The following is a 16,385-nucleotide window of genomic DNA, read 5'->3' as shown; positions in this document are numbered from 1 at the left end:
ACGACCGTTTCGTCCTATTGTGGTCTAGTGGTTAAGTGCTCGTGCGCGAAACCAGTAGGTCTTGGGTTCGAATCTCACAGGGAGCGAGGTCGTGGTTGCGCACTGCTGAGAAGTCCGGCAATAGGACGAAACGGCCATCCAGTGCTTCCAGGTTTTCCATGGTGGTCTAGCTTCAACTGACTCATGATCTTAACCATTGAAATAAGAATTAGATAGAAAAATGAAATTTATTAAAATTCCATAAATATATAATCGATTAATAAACAGTAATATGCATTAAAAGTGTACGAGTCTCCGTTTAGTTACAGACCTATGCGATTTATCTTGCTGTTTGGACACATAAAGTATTCCCGTCTTCCCAGTCATTCTATCATCTATATATATAACTTTGAGTATGTATATATGGTAGCACTTACGTGTCTTCTTTTCCTAGAAACGTTGAGTTATATTTCATTTAAACAGTGTACACTTGTTTGTCTTCTACAGTTCACAACTCTCATCGTCTGTTTGCATGAACGGATGTTTTAAATATATATGTATCAAAATCACTTTTGTCTGAGGCTTTTGATATACACCTTTGTTCTGAACGTGTCAGGTTAATAGAACAAATACGATAGGATATACATAACATCAAAATTAGTATCGTCTGATCACAAAGGAGTCAGATAATGAGGAATAAAATAATAAACAGCAAATAGAGTTGTATGCTAGATTCATGCACTTCACCCTCGTTATTGTTCTTATTTGACAGAAAAATTCGACTCAAAGTCCTATAGGTGGCACTGCTGGATAGTGAAGATAACTTTGCTAGCTAATTCTGATGGTCGACAGATATTGGACAAATCTACCATTCTATTGTAAACTGGGGATCATCTGCCTTCCTAGGTGAATGAATATGTATCCTATGGGTTGTATGAGCGAAATTTCGTGTGTTACTAGTATGCGTGTAACGTATAATTACCTCTGGTGCAACTTCCTAACGCTAAGACCCATAGGCATTGATTGACCAACAAAATCACAACCACTCAGTGGGTTTATGGGCCTTATGAAATGAGAAACATATCCAAAAAATCCAATAGGCTTCACCAGATTTGACTTGATCAACCTTAACATGAGTGAAATAGGGCACAATGAAGAATCTTGTTTCTTCCTATTGATCAACCATATTAGAGAATCTCCTGAAATTTTGTTTTAAACCTATCAACTCATTTCTACAAATCATAATATTACTAAAATCAGTTTAATTTCAATTTGTCCATATACTCGACTTTGAATATAATCATCAACAACAACAACAAAAACAAAACAGAACCTACAAAGTTTCTTAACTTGGATGAGAAGCATTGAATAATCTATATCACCAATACTAAAATTAGTTTTTCTGTATGAAGGTAGTTAAGCATATGAAATGAATTAAAGTTTTACTATTATAAATCAATAAGTCAAACTAGGTATCGTACTAGTGTAGACAAATATCTTTTTATCAGTATGGGGGTTGTGGAGATTGTTAAGTTTTTGGTTGAGATTATACTGATAATGAACATGTGCTCACTAGTGACTAGCTTCGTGAGGGAATTCTCGGAGTTCTAGTGAGAAGTCGTGACCAGTGGAGCTAATCCGTGTCGGGTAGAGACAGGTATCTACCTCAGTACAATGGAAGTTGGTCGCGCAATTTCGTGGATTGGTTGATGTTAGACACTAACACCATTGGATACCGGCTCAGTGGTCTAATGGCTAAGTGCTCAGGCGCGAAGCCAGTAGGTCCTGGGTTCGAATCCCGCAAGGTGCGGTATCGTGGATGCGCACTGCTGAGGAGTCCCATGCTAGGACGAAACGGCCGTCCAGTGCCTCCAGGTTTCCAACGGTGGTCTAACATCAATTAATTCATAATCTCAACCAAAAAAAAATCTTTTTGACATATTGTTCTCTACAGATTCATTAACGAATTACTATCATCAGCATAGGGTTGTGGAGATTATTAAGTTATTGATTGAGATCATAGACCGATTGATGTTAGATCACCATTGAAAACGTTGAAGCACTGAACGGGCGTTTCGTTTTACTGTGAGACTCCCTTAGCAGTGTACACTCACGGGATTCAAACTGAGGGCCTTCAGTCTCGGGCGCGAGCACTCAACCTACTAGATCACTACGCCAGCCAGCATCCAACGGTGTTAATAGGACGAAACGGCCGTCCAGTGCCTCAAGGTTTTCAATGGTGGTCTAACATCAATCAGTTCATGATCTCAATTAATAAGTACTATCACTTCAATGATGCAGAAATATTTCTTTATATTTCATTGGTACGACATACATTAAAGCATGTGTCCATTCTACACTACTGGGAATATATATAATTTATTGACTCAATTAAAAAATTTACGTGGAGAGACTATAATGTATGGACGAACCAATCATGTATAAGATAGTCGGTCTCCGATTTTGGCGCAAAATTCACTGATACATTTGGATAAATACAGTTCAGTATTAAAATCAGTACTGAAATCCTTATGAAAATCTTACACATTACTACACAACACATATACATTCATATAACACTCACTTGAAAATCTGAACTGTCTAAAGTATTAGACGAATTATCTGGATCTTCAATAGCTTCAACTAAATCTAAATAACGATTTAAAAATACAAAAGCCATATTATTCCATCCAATTTGACGACAATCAATACCAGCTTCGTAGAATACTTTATCAGCTGGTAATATATCAGAATGTCGAAGAAGTGATACACTAATTTGTGTAACGATCTGAATAAAAAAAGAAGTTTAGTTAAGAAGTTAGAATCTATATTACGTAGATATAAAATAAAAAATTTCATATACACAACTTTCTTTCTCATCTTGAAGAGGAAAAGCAAAGATTGGTGCAGAGTAATATGAATTCATCAGCTGTTTACTACGTATGATATGTTAAAATCAAAGTCATTTTGGAAATTGACTGTTATAACTTGTGGCCTGTGTGCCAGTTTGATGTATAACGTAATGATACCGCCAATTAGAGAACAGTGAATTATCGATCGGACCAATGACGCATTAAACACGTACGAGCAGTCTAGTGTACTTATCGGTCATGCTTCCTGCCTAGTCCCACCAGTTAAGTCCACAACACCAATCTCAACCTCTCTGATATGAATCATGTATTTCAAACATACTGAGTTTATATACAAACCAGACAGACTACATCGTACCATAAAATAGGAAACAACATTAGTACAAGAATTAGCCAAATATGGCTGTGAATGTAGGAGGTAGTAATGGATAGACGGGGCATAACTCATGAATCGTAAATCGTATAATATTAGTTCATAGGTCAAACTGTAGCTCATAATAAGAGGAACACGAATATGCATAGTTTAGTTACTAAACACCTATACTATTATTTCAGAAATAGATCCCAACGGTTACCATTCATTATTCTCACCGGCATATAACATTGACATACATATGAACACAGATGTGATTATAGATGATTATGTGAATCATGATGTGATGAATATATCCCAATAGAATTAAGGTCATAATAATGTTGTTTGTTTCAGATAAATAAAGTCTAGGAGGGAAAGTTCCAGAAGATTGAACTAGTGTTTAGAATTCATGAAGTTAACAAACATTAGATGATTGTGTAATGAAATAACTGAAAACAGATTAATGATAATAGAGAACGATATGAATTGAAATCATTCAGTTAGGAATTGAAGAAAAATGACAATGATGCAATCAAACTTCGGATAAAGGTGAAATAATCAATGGCTCAATAAGAAGGATATGATGTAACTAGGGCAAAGAAATATTTTTATTACTGTTTCTTTTTAGAAACATCGATTTGGTTTTAGACGTTTGATCGCTATAGCTTCAGCATATTTCAGACGATTAGAATTCGATTGTTTATTTATCACCTTGACAGATTTTAGTGTATCCACCTAATGTCCTGTACCACGGAGATGTCTCGAGATGGCACTATTGAGTGATTTTACTCTCCTTAACATTAGACTTTTTGAAATATAAGTTTTCATTCGGACGTAGGCCTTTCTTTTCTGTTCACTAATGTAACTGCTTTAACAGATACATTTGAATCTGGGTACAGCAAATGATTCGAATTGACTAACTACCAATCACATCAGTCTTGGTTACCATTAATCTGTTTTCAGTTACTGCATTACACAATCATCTAATGTTTGTTAACACTATGAATTTTAATCACTAATTTGATGTTCCCTCTCATAATTTACTTGTCTATATAAAACAACTTTTTTATGATCTTATTAACCCTATTGGGATCTTCGCTACATCATGATACGCATATTCATCTTCAATCACATCTATGTTTATAAGTATGTCGATTTCCAAGATGACTTCCGTTTTTAAATAATATAGGTAGCGTGGTGTGTGCTACTTATATCGACATAAGTAGTATATGACGTTAGTCGTGAACAGAATGTCTGGCAGCAGAGAAACAAGGAGATCGATCAGTAAAGAATGGAAACAGAATGCAATTTTTATGGAAATGCAAGAACAATGAAGTCTGAGTCATTTTGAGACAATCGATGGGCAATTTGCAAAGTAAGCATTTATTATATAATTGTTAGATTTTATTAACAAGTCCTGTAATTTTGTGTCTAATAGAGTTGATAAATCACATATATTTCACTGATTGAAATTATGAGTCAATTAAAGCTAGACCTGGACGCACTGAACGGCCATCTCGTCTTAGTATGGGACTCCTCAGCAGTTCGCATCCACGATCCCGCCCCGCGAGGTTCGAACCCAGGACCTATCAGTCTGGTGTACGAGTGCTTAACCATTTGACCACTGAGCTGGGACCCACGAAATTGTGCCACTGTACACCATTGTCTTCAGTGAGCTAATATCTCACAATAGGCCCGGTTGGACTCCACTGGTCTTAGGTTCGAATCTCGCGGGACGGGATCGTGGATACGCACTAATGAGGAGGCCCATACTAAGACGAAATGGCCATCCAGTGCTTTCAGGTTTTCCATGGTGATCTGGCCTCAACTATTGAAATTTCTAAAATCTCCACAAAATCCCTTCTGAGAAACGAAATAACTGGAAACTGAAAAGTTGTATACCAGTTGACCGAAAGATAAATCGCAATAACTGTGATCGCAGAACTATTTATATTTACCTTACTCAAAAGTTGACAACACAGTGTTCAGATAGCTTGGTAACCGATTATATGTATTTGGTTGTAACAGTTGATTTGTATGAAGGTCAAAAATACCATAAAATTGAGCAAATCAAAGTAGGTAGAATAGAGTTTCAAAATATGACCCAGTTGATAAAGATCAAGCATTTCAGTCAATAAGATCTTGTACTGAACAGTTTCATTTGTCCATTTATATATACTATCAGCAAACTGATTGAATGGATAATTCATTTAGAGGAATCCATTACCATCACACACCGATGAAAATAAATCTTAGCTGAATAGAACTTGGAATACAGAGCTATATCAGTTGATCAGTGTTATCATTTATATACAAATAATTTTAATGTAGATAGCAATTTATCCGATAATAAAATGGATAATTAAGGATAGAGATAAAAGTTACATAATAATGAATAAAGCTGCATCCATGTCTTGTGTCATATCAAACTAACTGACGGAATGAATATTAGAAGTGTTGAAACTGTCGGAGCTATTTTTTAAATTGTTATGGTTAGTAAATAGCTTTATTGTTGCATTTTTATATTCTTATTATTGCAAGCTGTCAGTGAACCTATTGACCAGTCAGTCAGTAACAACGTAGAATTTCGTACGTACGTATGTACATCAGTTCGAGTTGCCATACCACATTAGCACAGAGATACAATTGTCAATTCAGTTATCATAGTGGTAGAGGTAGTAAAAGTATAAGCAGTAATCGGAAAGATTAGGGTTTGAAGATGTTATTCAAGGAGTATAATCCAGTGAAATAAATTTGGAAAGCGAAAAAATAAGGGACATGAAGAATTCAGAAGATTAGAATTCAGGGGAACACAAAGAAATAATGCACCTGAGCCATTGCAAAAGGTTTTGAGCCATGTCATTCAGGGTCTCTAACCATCGGTTGCTATCATCTCGCAGATCCCAACCAGGTAGTCTACACCTACCAACATGACTCAGTCCACTTGTCAGTGACTTCATGGACTTGTGCCATGTTTTGGTTTGGCCGCCTCTAGCTTTCTTCCAACCTACTCCTATACGATTGAACATAGCACATCGAGACAGTCGGTGGTTTGTCATACGTAACACGTGTCCCAGCCATATCAACTGATGAAGTCTCACTACCTCGATTGATTTGCCATCCTTACCTAGTACCCGTTTCCTAACAACTGCATTACTTACTCGATGGTCCCAGGATATACGAGCAATGTTTTGAAGACACCTATGGTCGAATACTAGTAACCTACGAATATCCTCTACTCTTACCGGCCATGTTTCACTGCCATAAAGTAGGACGGAACGAACTGCTGCGCAGTAAACTCGTCCTTTGGTTGATAGGGGGATATCTCACCTATTCCGTAAATGACGCAAGTTGGCGAAAGGAACCCATTGACTGTCGTTATGTTTTACTATTCTCTAATTTTTGTTAATTAATGATACTCTATTTACTTTGACTTCTATCACTTATAGTATGATAGTACTTAATTTGTGATTTCTCATTTCAAGTGCGTTGTTCTAAGCATCTCGAATGATAATTGAATTAGGTATCATAGAGAACTAGTTTGCTTCCTGTATATGTCTTCTGATTGGTTACTAGATTAAAATAAGCTCGGGGATTAATAAATCGTAAGGTCTTTTTTGTTGTTCATTGTTTATGGAGTAAAAGCGTGAAATAGGTCACCACTCTGGCTAACAATACAATAAGTCAGTCGGTCAGTCAGTCAGACAGTCAGTCAGTCAGTCAGCAGTGACATCTATCAGTGATTTAAATCACAGGGTTACAAAGAACCAATGGATTTCTTCAAGGTCTATTGCACTGATGGATTCTCGTAAACTCATCCCATCAGGCTCTGAACACGATGGAGAGCGAAAACAAATCAGATCTAGGTTAGGCAAAAGTCTAAGGAACGACCGTGAGCAGTGGTGGGCAACGAAAGCAAAAGAGATGGAAAAGGCGGCGACTATAGGGAACACAAGACAGCTCTACAGACTAATAAAAGAAACTGGAATTAATAAGTCAAGTGTAAGTCAGACTATTTCGGAAAAAGACGACACCCTCATCTGCTCTTAGTCCAGACGTTTAGAACGATGGGCGGAACATTTCAGAGAACAGTTCAGCTGGCCTCCAGCTACTCTACAACTACCCTCCATTCCCAGACAGTGTAAATGGAACATTGAATTAGGTCCCCCAACTCTTGCAGAAGTTGAAAAGGCTATAGTTAATCTGAAACGAGGAAGGGCAGCTGGTCCAGATGGATTGGCTCCAGAGGTCTTTGAGGATGGTGGTTCAATTTTAGCGATTAGGTTGACTAATATTTTAGCTAAGATCGCAAAATATAACACTAACATATAACATATAACAAATAACAATATTTATTATGAAAGATAAACAGTATATCCAATCAAAATGTCATATTCATAATCCAAAGTGTTAGTCAGTCAGCTACAACGTAGGACCAGGCACATATATGTATCGGTCCAAGTTGCCATACTTCATTAACACAAGAAGATGGACACCGTATTCATAAAAGTAGTTAATTCAGTGGTGGTAATATATAAAAGGAAGACTGCAATAAGGATATAGTACAGGAAGAAAGAATTAGTTCATAGAAAGAAAGATATGAAGCAATTTTAAGGGAAGACAGAGAGTGTATACACCGACGCCATTGTGATCGATTCTGAGCATGTCATCAAGAGTCTCCAACCATTGGTTACGATAGTCACGCGGACCCCAACCAAGTAGTCTGCATCTGCCAACATGGCTCAGTCTAGAAGTTAGTGACTTCATAATCCAAAGTGATATCATCTCAGTCGATTACATTTTAAAACGGTTATGTTGACAAAAACATAAATAATTTTTTCTCGAATTTCCAGTATATATTTTTAACACGTTGTAAATTATTCATTGAACATCCCGGTGAGACTATAATTTGTGGATGATCTTTGAGTGACGCTAGACTAACCTTGAGATTGTTCACCTAATAACTAGGACCGAACAAGGGTTATAAACCTATATGAAGAATTATAATTATGAGTTACGGTTGATGATCACTGGGTGGTGATCAATCTCATGCTTGTCTAGTCCCTATTAGTGCAGATCGAATGCTATCGATCATGTTGCAATGTGGCCACCAGTCTAGGTGACTCGACACTGCGGGCACTATGTATTGAGATTAGATGGTGGTTGGAGGTAGTCAACAGGAAACCCTGGACCCGGGTTTCGTGCTACTTGGCACTCGTCAGCAAGGTGTACCTATAATCTTGAGGGAACTGGTGCTCCCTGGCGGATTCGATCTCGTGTCACCCAGCTTCACAGTCAGAGACGTTACCACTGAGCTATCCGAGCCGTAACCTAACCTCCTCCCTCAAGATTACAGGTACACCTTGCTGACGAGTGCCAAGTAGCACGAAACCCGGGTCCAGGGTTTCCTGTTGACTACCTCCAACCACCATCTAATCTCAATACATAGTGCCCGCAGTGTCGAGTCACCTAGACTGGTGGCCACATTGCAACATGATCGATAGCATTCGATCTGCACTAATAGGGACTAGACAAGCATGAGATTGATCACCACCCAGTGATCAATCAATTGTGAAGATATACTGTTCATTGCAAAGAAATGAGAATCAACAATAAAATGAAATAAACGAAGTAACAAATAAATAAACATTGTATTTCAACAAGATGATGAAATATCAATATTGAACCACTTTAGTCAGTTAGTTAGGTATTTGTTATATCTCGATGAGAATAATGAATGGTAACTGTTGGGATCCATTTATGGATCAATACTATACGTATATTTTTATTGTATAGGTGTTTAGTTACTGAACTATGCATATTCGTGTTCCTCTTATTATGAGCTACAGTTTGACCTATGAACTAATATTATACGATTTACGATTCATGAGTTATGCCCCGTCTATCCATTACTACCTCCTACATTCACAGCCATATTTGGCTAATTCTTGTACTAATGTTGTTTCCTATTTTATGGTACGATGTAGTCTGTCTGGTTTGTATATAAACTCAGTGTGTTTGAAATACATGATTCATATCGGAGAGGTTGAGATTGGTGTTGTGGACTTAACTGGTGGGACTAGGCAGGAAGCATGACCGATAAGTACACTAGACTGCTCGTACGTGTTTAATGCGTCATTGGTCCGATCGATAATTCACTGTTCTCTAATTGGCGGTATCATTACGTTATACATTAATAGGACACAGGGCACAAGTGATAACAGTATTTGAAAATGATTTTAAAGTTTCTAAATCAAATTTTCATTAGTTGAGAAGTTTATAGTTTCAATATTGAATTAAATAATAAGTAGTAAGTTGATGAATTACGCAGAAATATTTTTGTTGATGAGTTAAATGTTGACAAGTTATTTAAATATTATACATTTAAACAAACTTTAATGAAGATTAATTAAATTTTAAATAATATTATCCAATCATTTTAAAAGCAGACATTTACAATTCATGAATGAATCAATGGTAGATCACCACTGAAAACCTGGAAACACTGGGAGGCCGTTTCATCCTAGCATGGGACACCTCAACAGTGCATATCTACGACCCCACACTCGGGACTCAAACCCAGTGGTCTAGAAGTTTATGTATTCAAGCACGGAACTGGAGGTCCTGAGTTCAAGTCCAATGTGTGGGACCGTGAATACACACTGCTGAGTAGTCCCGTACTAGGATGAAATAGCCTTCAAATGCTTCCAGGCTTTTAATAATGGTCTAATATTGATCCATTATTCATGATATCAATCTAAACTTAACAATCTTCATAACCTTATACTGATAATTTACAATTCATTTCCAAAAATGAAAACCAATCAACCATGAGAAAACATGATCATAGGTATACAAATCTTAATATAAACATTAATTAGTCGAATTCAAAACTTACCTCTTTAACATCTTGTTGCGTTGATAATAAAGCTGAACGAATAGCATAATAATGTGTCACTAAAAGCATACGATCAAATAATTTTATAATTTCTGGTTGTATATCAGATTTGGTTTGTTTAAGATTTTGATTTAAATCAAATAAAATATCACGTAAAGTTGACCATGTTGGATAAGCATCTGATCCGTATAGACCACGTTGACTTGTTATGCCCTAAAAAAAAGACGTTATTCGTGTAGAATAGATCATAATTATTATCCGTAGTAAGTTTTTGGTGATCTTTATTATATTTGATAATTAATCACTATTAAAAGGTAAGTTAAATAATGTCTTGAAGATGCCACAGGTATTTGAAGTTTGACAACGCTTTAACCAGTATAACCTTCCATTATGAATCGTGCCCACCAAGTGAAATCAAAAGACAGAAGCGAGGAGGTTCAAAGATATATTTGATAGGCTATCAATATATCGAGGATCGACTGATCTAATCTGGATAGTGATTGCAGGGGTTGTTGAGCACGGCGTTACCAACCGTGATTCGATGCGGATGCATGACCGAGCGCCTTCAGCTAGGTGAGTCCATTAAAACTAATGTGGTCAGTATCCAACGTCGAAGACTTACAAGGCTATTTGTTTTAGGGATTTATTTACCGATATAGTCTTTTCTCACGATCAAGGCTAGTGTGTTATCCAGGAGTAAGTAATTATCAGAGTAATATCGAAAAATAAAATAATTATATTATCAGTTCCTCAATAAATAATTTCTTGAATGTCTTCAAGATAACAACGTTTGACTTGAACTAAAATCCCTAATTGATCGTTTGAATAGCTTGTTTATATGTGTACACTTCTTACCCTACTCAACGCATATCTGTAGCTTATTTGTATCTGGCTATAAATATTGACTGACGCTTGATTAAATGGAGTTGGCTCGCATGCCTTCTCCACTGCACATCCTTTTGTTACTTCGCTCTCTCTTCTTTGCCTTATTCGCTGCGATTCTCCGATCGTCTGTTGTGATCAACGAATGTACAGAATATAAGTATTCAAACATACATTCTCGTATTTAACTTAGTTAATTCTGTTATACACTAATGCGAGTTAAGTTCATGATTTTATACGAGGATATAATAATCAACCATACGATCTAACGGGAGTCAGATCCCGGGTCACTAAAAGCTGTTCTACACTCAAGTTCATGAAAACCAACCCTTGAATCTACATATATATGTAGGATGAGTCTTATCAAAGCGCCCTAGTTTGGTCAAGTGAATAAACACATTTGGATGTTATTTGTGTTTATTACTAAAAAACAATATGAAACCCCTTCTCAGATTGATGGATTTTTGAATAGAATTTTATCAGTTAGTTCACAGAAAATTTAAGACTTCAGACCATTTAATTTTGAACCAAGTTGCTATAAATTTACATCAATACACCGACTCTAAGACTGAATAAACTGCCATATTTCAGCTTTAATTTAACTATACATCTTCATAACTACAAAATGATATGCCCAATAAAAGTGAATGAACTACAAAATCCATCTATGAATACAGTGGTCTTGAGTGCTATTAGAGGTATGAAGGCGGTTATCACTTCCCGGTTATCCACACCATAGAAGGGTTATTCTAGAGGTATCTGAAAAATAAATTGGATTAAAGGTGGTCTTGATGACTTGAGAACGTGACCGCAGTGCCAAAGGGACAACTGCTTGAGGTCAGTCACACACGACCTTTCTGTGAGTAATTTTCGTGTTAGCTCCGTACATGTTGAAACCTTACCGCCCAAGACGGATATCCGTGGGATAAGGCGAGGTGTGCATTTTTAGGGTCGACCTTTTCTAACCCCACCCCTCCTTGTGGGAAAGCAGCATCTCTGTTATGCTGGTTGTCTAAAGGAAACACCTTACTACCGTCACACCTCTGTACAATCAGCAGTACGACTTCGCCCTCGGACCTTGGGCTTGCTACTTTTATTGTTACCGCTCTTCAACCGACCTGTCTGGTATGGTAGGACCTTGAAGAACGATTGCTCCAGCCAGTATAGCTCTATTGGTTCATCACGATAAGCAAGCCCGATCACCACGTCAAGGTAGCAACAGCGGTTGGGACAAAACCCATCAAGGCTATATTATTAATTATATTCAACTGTGTGCGAGCTACTGTGAGTGAGTGGATTTAACACATGGTTAAAACGTTCACCTATACGTTCCTGTTTACATCAATCAGATTACCCGTAAAATCCATATGAGATGTAGATACTTTCACTCAGCTTTTAGCAACAAACCAACCCTAGTCAGATATAGTATTTTCTGCTTGTCTACTTAGATTTGTCAAATGTTATAAATTGAACCTATCATACCTACTACAAGTCAACTATCATTCAATACAGTTTACTTTCTGAACCAACCAAAATTTCTTCTCACTCCCAATCAACAAACTGAATAACTTAAAATCCAAATTAAAATGAATTGCTCTCATCATCATAAAAAGAAACATTTCAGAGCGAGAACATAATTTATGAACGAACTAATCAGATTTACAATAACAGATCTTGGATTTCAGCTCCGAAATTCACTCACCCATTTTGGCTAAATAGGGTCTTGGCATTATAGCTTATGTCAGTTCGTGATGAAAAGCCTTAAATCTAATTCCTAACCCTAGCCATCAACTGTAAATCATAATCCTTATTGTTTAAACTGCTTTATAACCCTCATTTAGCTCTAGTAAGTAGGTAGACACTGTCAAGGTCACTTTAGCGTTGTCCCTAAAAAGTCGTCCATAAATTATAATCTCACCCATTTCAGTAATTCCTAATCTCAAATTAGGTATTTAACTTAAGTTCTTCATTTCAAATCGTGGATGTGCACTGCTGAGGAGTCCCATACTAGAACGAAAAGGCCGTCCAGTGCTTCCAGGTTTTCCATAGTGGTCTAGCTTCAACTGACTCATGATTTCAACTTGTGAAAATAAACAACGTATAAAATATGAAGATTATTTATGTCATGAATCAACATCAACCTAAGAACCGAAAAGCAATATAAAATGGTTTATCATCTCCTAAACAGTAAACGTTTACATCTTTACACTAGTAATTATCTTCGAGATGAATTGTCAACGTTTCATTGACAAGTTATAACTGATGAATTAGAATCATATTAGAAATGATGCAATCAGTTTTACTGAAGATACTGTTATGAATCAATTAAAGTTAGACTTTCGAACTAATTTATTTTAATAGTTGAATTCATGAGTCAATTTAAGCTAGATCATCATTGAAAACCTAGAAGCACTGGAAGACCATTTCGTCCTACCTAGTATAGGACTCCTCAGTAGTGTGCATCTACTACCTCTCACTCGGAACTCAAACCCATGATCTCTGAGAGTATGCTTGATCTCTAGACCACTGAGTCAACATCCAATTTCTATTTTACTAAATCATTTCATTTTCAAATGTTTAACTTATCTTTTCATTATGAATTATGATTGTATTTAATTGACTTACTTGAAATATACGTTTATAAATATTGAAATTTTGCTTATATGCTGGTGTACCATATTTTTTATATAATAACATAGCATCGTAAACACGTGAATCTTTAATTAAATTAGCTGCATACACAGCAACATATTTATGTAAACGTTGATATTCTTTTAAAACATTTGATGATGACAATGTATTAGTGTTATTTCCATTACCCTTCATACTGTGACCATTAACGTTTTGTTTTGCTTCATTTAATAATTGTTCCACTGTAGATAAACACTTTTCCCATTTACCTTGTTCTGCATACATATCTAAAGCTGAATTTATGTCAACACTAGCTAATGTATCAGCTTGTCCCTTTATCTGTATAAAAGAAAGAGGCATGAAAAGGTTATAAATATTTACTAGTATAGGGGTTGTGGGGATTATTAAGTTTTTGATTGAGATCACGAACCGATTGATGTTAGACCGCTACTGAAAACCTGGAAGCACTGGATGACCGTTTCGTCCTACTGTGGGACTCCTCAGCAGTACGCATCCACGATCCCGCTCGCGGGATTCGAACCTAGCGCCTTCGGTCTCGCGCGCGAGCGCTTAACCTACTGGACCACTGAGTCGGCCGGCATCCGATGGTGATATTGTCTAGCATCAACCAGTCTACGGAATTCCGCAACCAACTTCCATTGTGCTGAGGTAGATACCTGTCTCTACCCGATATGGATTAGCTCCACTGGTCACGGCTTCTTACTATAATTCCGAGAATTCCCTCTTGGATCAGAAATATGAGCGGTTCTCTTAATAGATTAGAGAAAGAAATGTAAAAATCTATAGGTTATAATAACAACTAAATAATAATCACTCTTCTTTAATGTCTAAATCATTGTGCGATCTTCTTTTGTATTAAGTATATACAAAATGAGATGAAAAGTTTATATTCTGTACTTTTACATAAACTAGTTTGAACTATTCATATAAATTGATTGTTTAGATTTTCCCAATTGATCAGTCTCTTACTGGCATATATGCATCCTGTGTGGATTGTCTCGATATTGCTATTAAGTCACAAGGAGTGTACATAGAGCTGAATGATGGCTAGCAGTGAAATCCAGGATGCGCACTTCGTTCTATTTTGGATTTTTCAGCTGGATGTACATGCATCTTAATGTTGATATTCACTCTAGGACCCGAACTTCGTTTGACCTACTTATATTATTGAAAATAACTCACCAGCAGTAGGTCTATCAAGAGAGAAATAGTCATTCAATAAGTTAAATCATTTATTAAATATGATCATTATCCAATAAAATTCAGTACAATGTTTCATAACTTGAAACAAGATTCATTTTGATCGTCAAATTCGGATCACTATTTAAGATCAATGAACACAACATTGGTTACAGAGAAGTGTTCTTCCTTCGAATTTGTCTGGTTTGATGGGTTACATACATTATGAATTCTAACTAATATCTACAACCTTCAATTTAGTTAAATATCAGTCAGTCAGTAACAACGTAGAACTTCGTACGTACGTACATCAATTCGAGTTGCCATACCACATTAGCAGAGAGATGCAGTTCTCGATTCAAATCCCGTAGTGGTAGAGATAGTAAAAGTATAAGCAGTAATCGCAAAGATTAGTGTTTGAAGATGTTATTTAAAGAGTATAATCCAGTGAAATAAATTTGGAAAGAGGGAAAAAGGGACATGGAGGATTCAAAAGATTAGAATTTGGGAGAACACAAAGAGTGGATGCACCGGCGCACACCATTGCAAACGATTTTGAGCCATGTCATTAAAAGTCTCCAACCATCGGTTGCTATCATCTCGCGGTCTCCAACCAGGTAGTCTACACCTAGCACCATGACTTAGTCCACTTGTCAGTGACTTCATGGATTTGTGCCATGTTTTGGTCTGGCCGCCCCTAGTTTTCTTCCAACCTACTCTTACACCACTGAACATAGCACGTCGAGGCAGTCGGAGTTAAATATCGAAACCAAACAATATTATTTGAACTATGATAGAGAGAATAACTTACTTTTAATGCTTCTTTATATTTTGCTTCAACATATGCTTCTAAACGTGGCTCTAGTTCACGTGCTACACATTTAGCCTTTGACCAATTCTCACCAGCAATAAATGCATCAATAGCTTTATGTATTTTATCAATACTTAAAAGTAATTCACCAGCCAATGTATGGCGCTAAAATTTGTAAACAAATAAAAAAATAAAGGTTAGATTGAATTAGAATTCACTTGGTATTGTTTGGCTTGTATCTTCCTATTGAGGTTTAAAACTGCAATTGATCAGTCTGTTATCGGCATATGTGTATACTGTGCGTATGCCTCGATATTACCTTAATTCACAAGCTATTTGTAAGCAATGATGGATAGTGGCTAGCAGTGGAATTCAGGACGCGCGTTTCGTCCTATTTGGGACTCGTCAGCTGGATGTACCTGCATCTCAGAGTTGATGTTCACTCTGGCTGGGACTCGAACCGAGTACCGTTCGCTTCAAACGCCATCGCGTTATCCACTCAGCTACTGGATGATAATTTGACTGAAATTTGATTTATCTTTGTTGACATATGTGCATCCTATGCTGATTGCAACGGTATAGTTATTATGATACAATTGTACATAAAATAGATGGAATATGGCAAGCAATTAAATTTAAGACGTACTATTAATTCCATTTAGAACTCATCAGTTGAATGTACCTTTAGAGTACCGTTATACAAGTGAATGACACCATGGACTCAGTAACTAAATGAATTATGCGTTGAAGTCTAAAACG

At 36.6% G+C, this 16,385-nt stretch overlaps 1 protein-coding gene across 1 annotated transcript in view; it reads right to left on the bottom strand.

Annotated features, from left to right (window-relative positions):
- Nucleotides 1-16,385, bottom strand: part of MS3_00002610 (uncharacterized protein) — a 42,203-nt gene that overhangs the window by 1,821 nt on the left and 23,997 nt on the right. Inside the window, exons 9-12 of the mRNA XM_051210210.1 lie at nt 15,627-15,791; nt 13,610-13,954; nt 10,103-10,315; nt 2,564-2,767 (exon numbers count right to left, since the gene is read on the bottom strand). Of these exons, the coding sequence (XP_051070181.1) occupies nt 2,564-2,767; nt 10,103-10,315; nt 13,610-13,954; nt 15,627-15,791 (927 nt within the window). The remainder of the gene's footprint in view (nt 1-2,563; nt 2,768-10,102; nt 10,316-13,609; nt 13,955-15,626; nt 15,792-16,385) is intronic.

This window comes from Schistosoma haematobium, chromosome ZW (genome assembly GCF_000699445.3).
Source record: "Schistosoma haematobium chromosome ZW, whole genome shotgun sequence".
Lineage (NCBI taxonomy): Eukaryota > Metazoa > Platyhelminthes > Trematoda > Strigeidida > Schistosomatidae > Schistosoma > Schistosoma haematobium.
The sequence above is the reverse complement of the archived record's forward strand: the minus strand, read 5'-3'. Positions and strand labels throughout refer to the sequence as shown.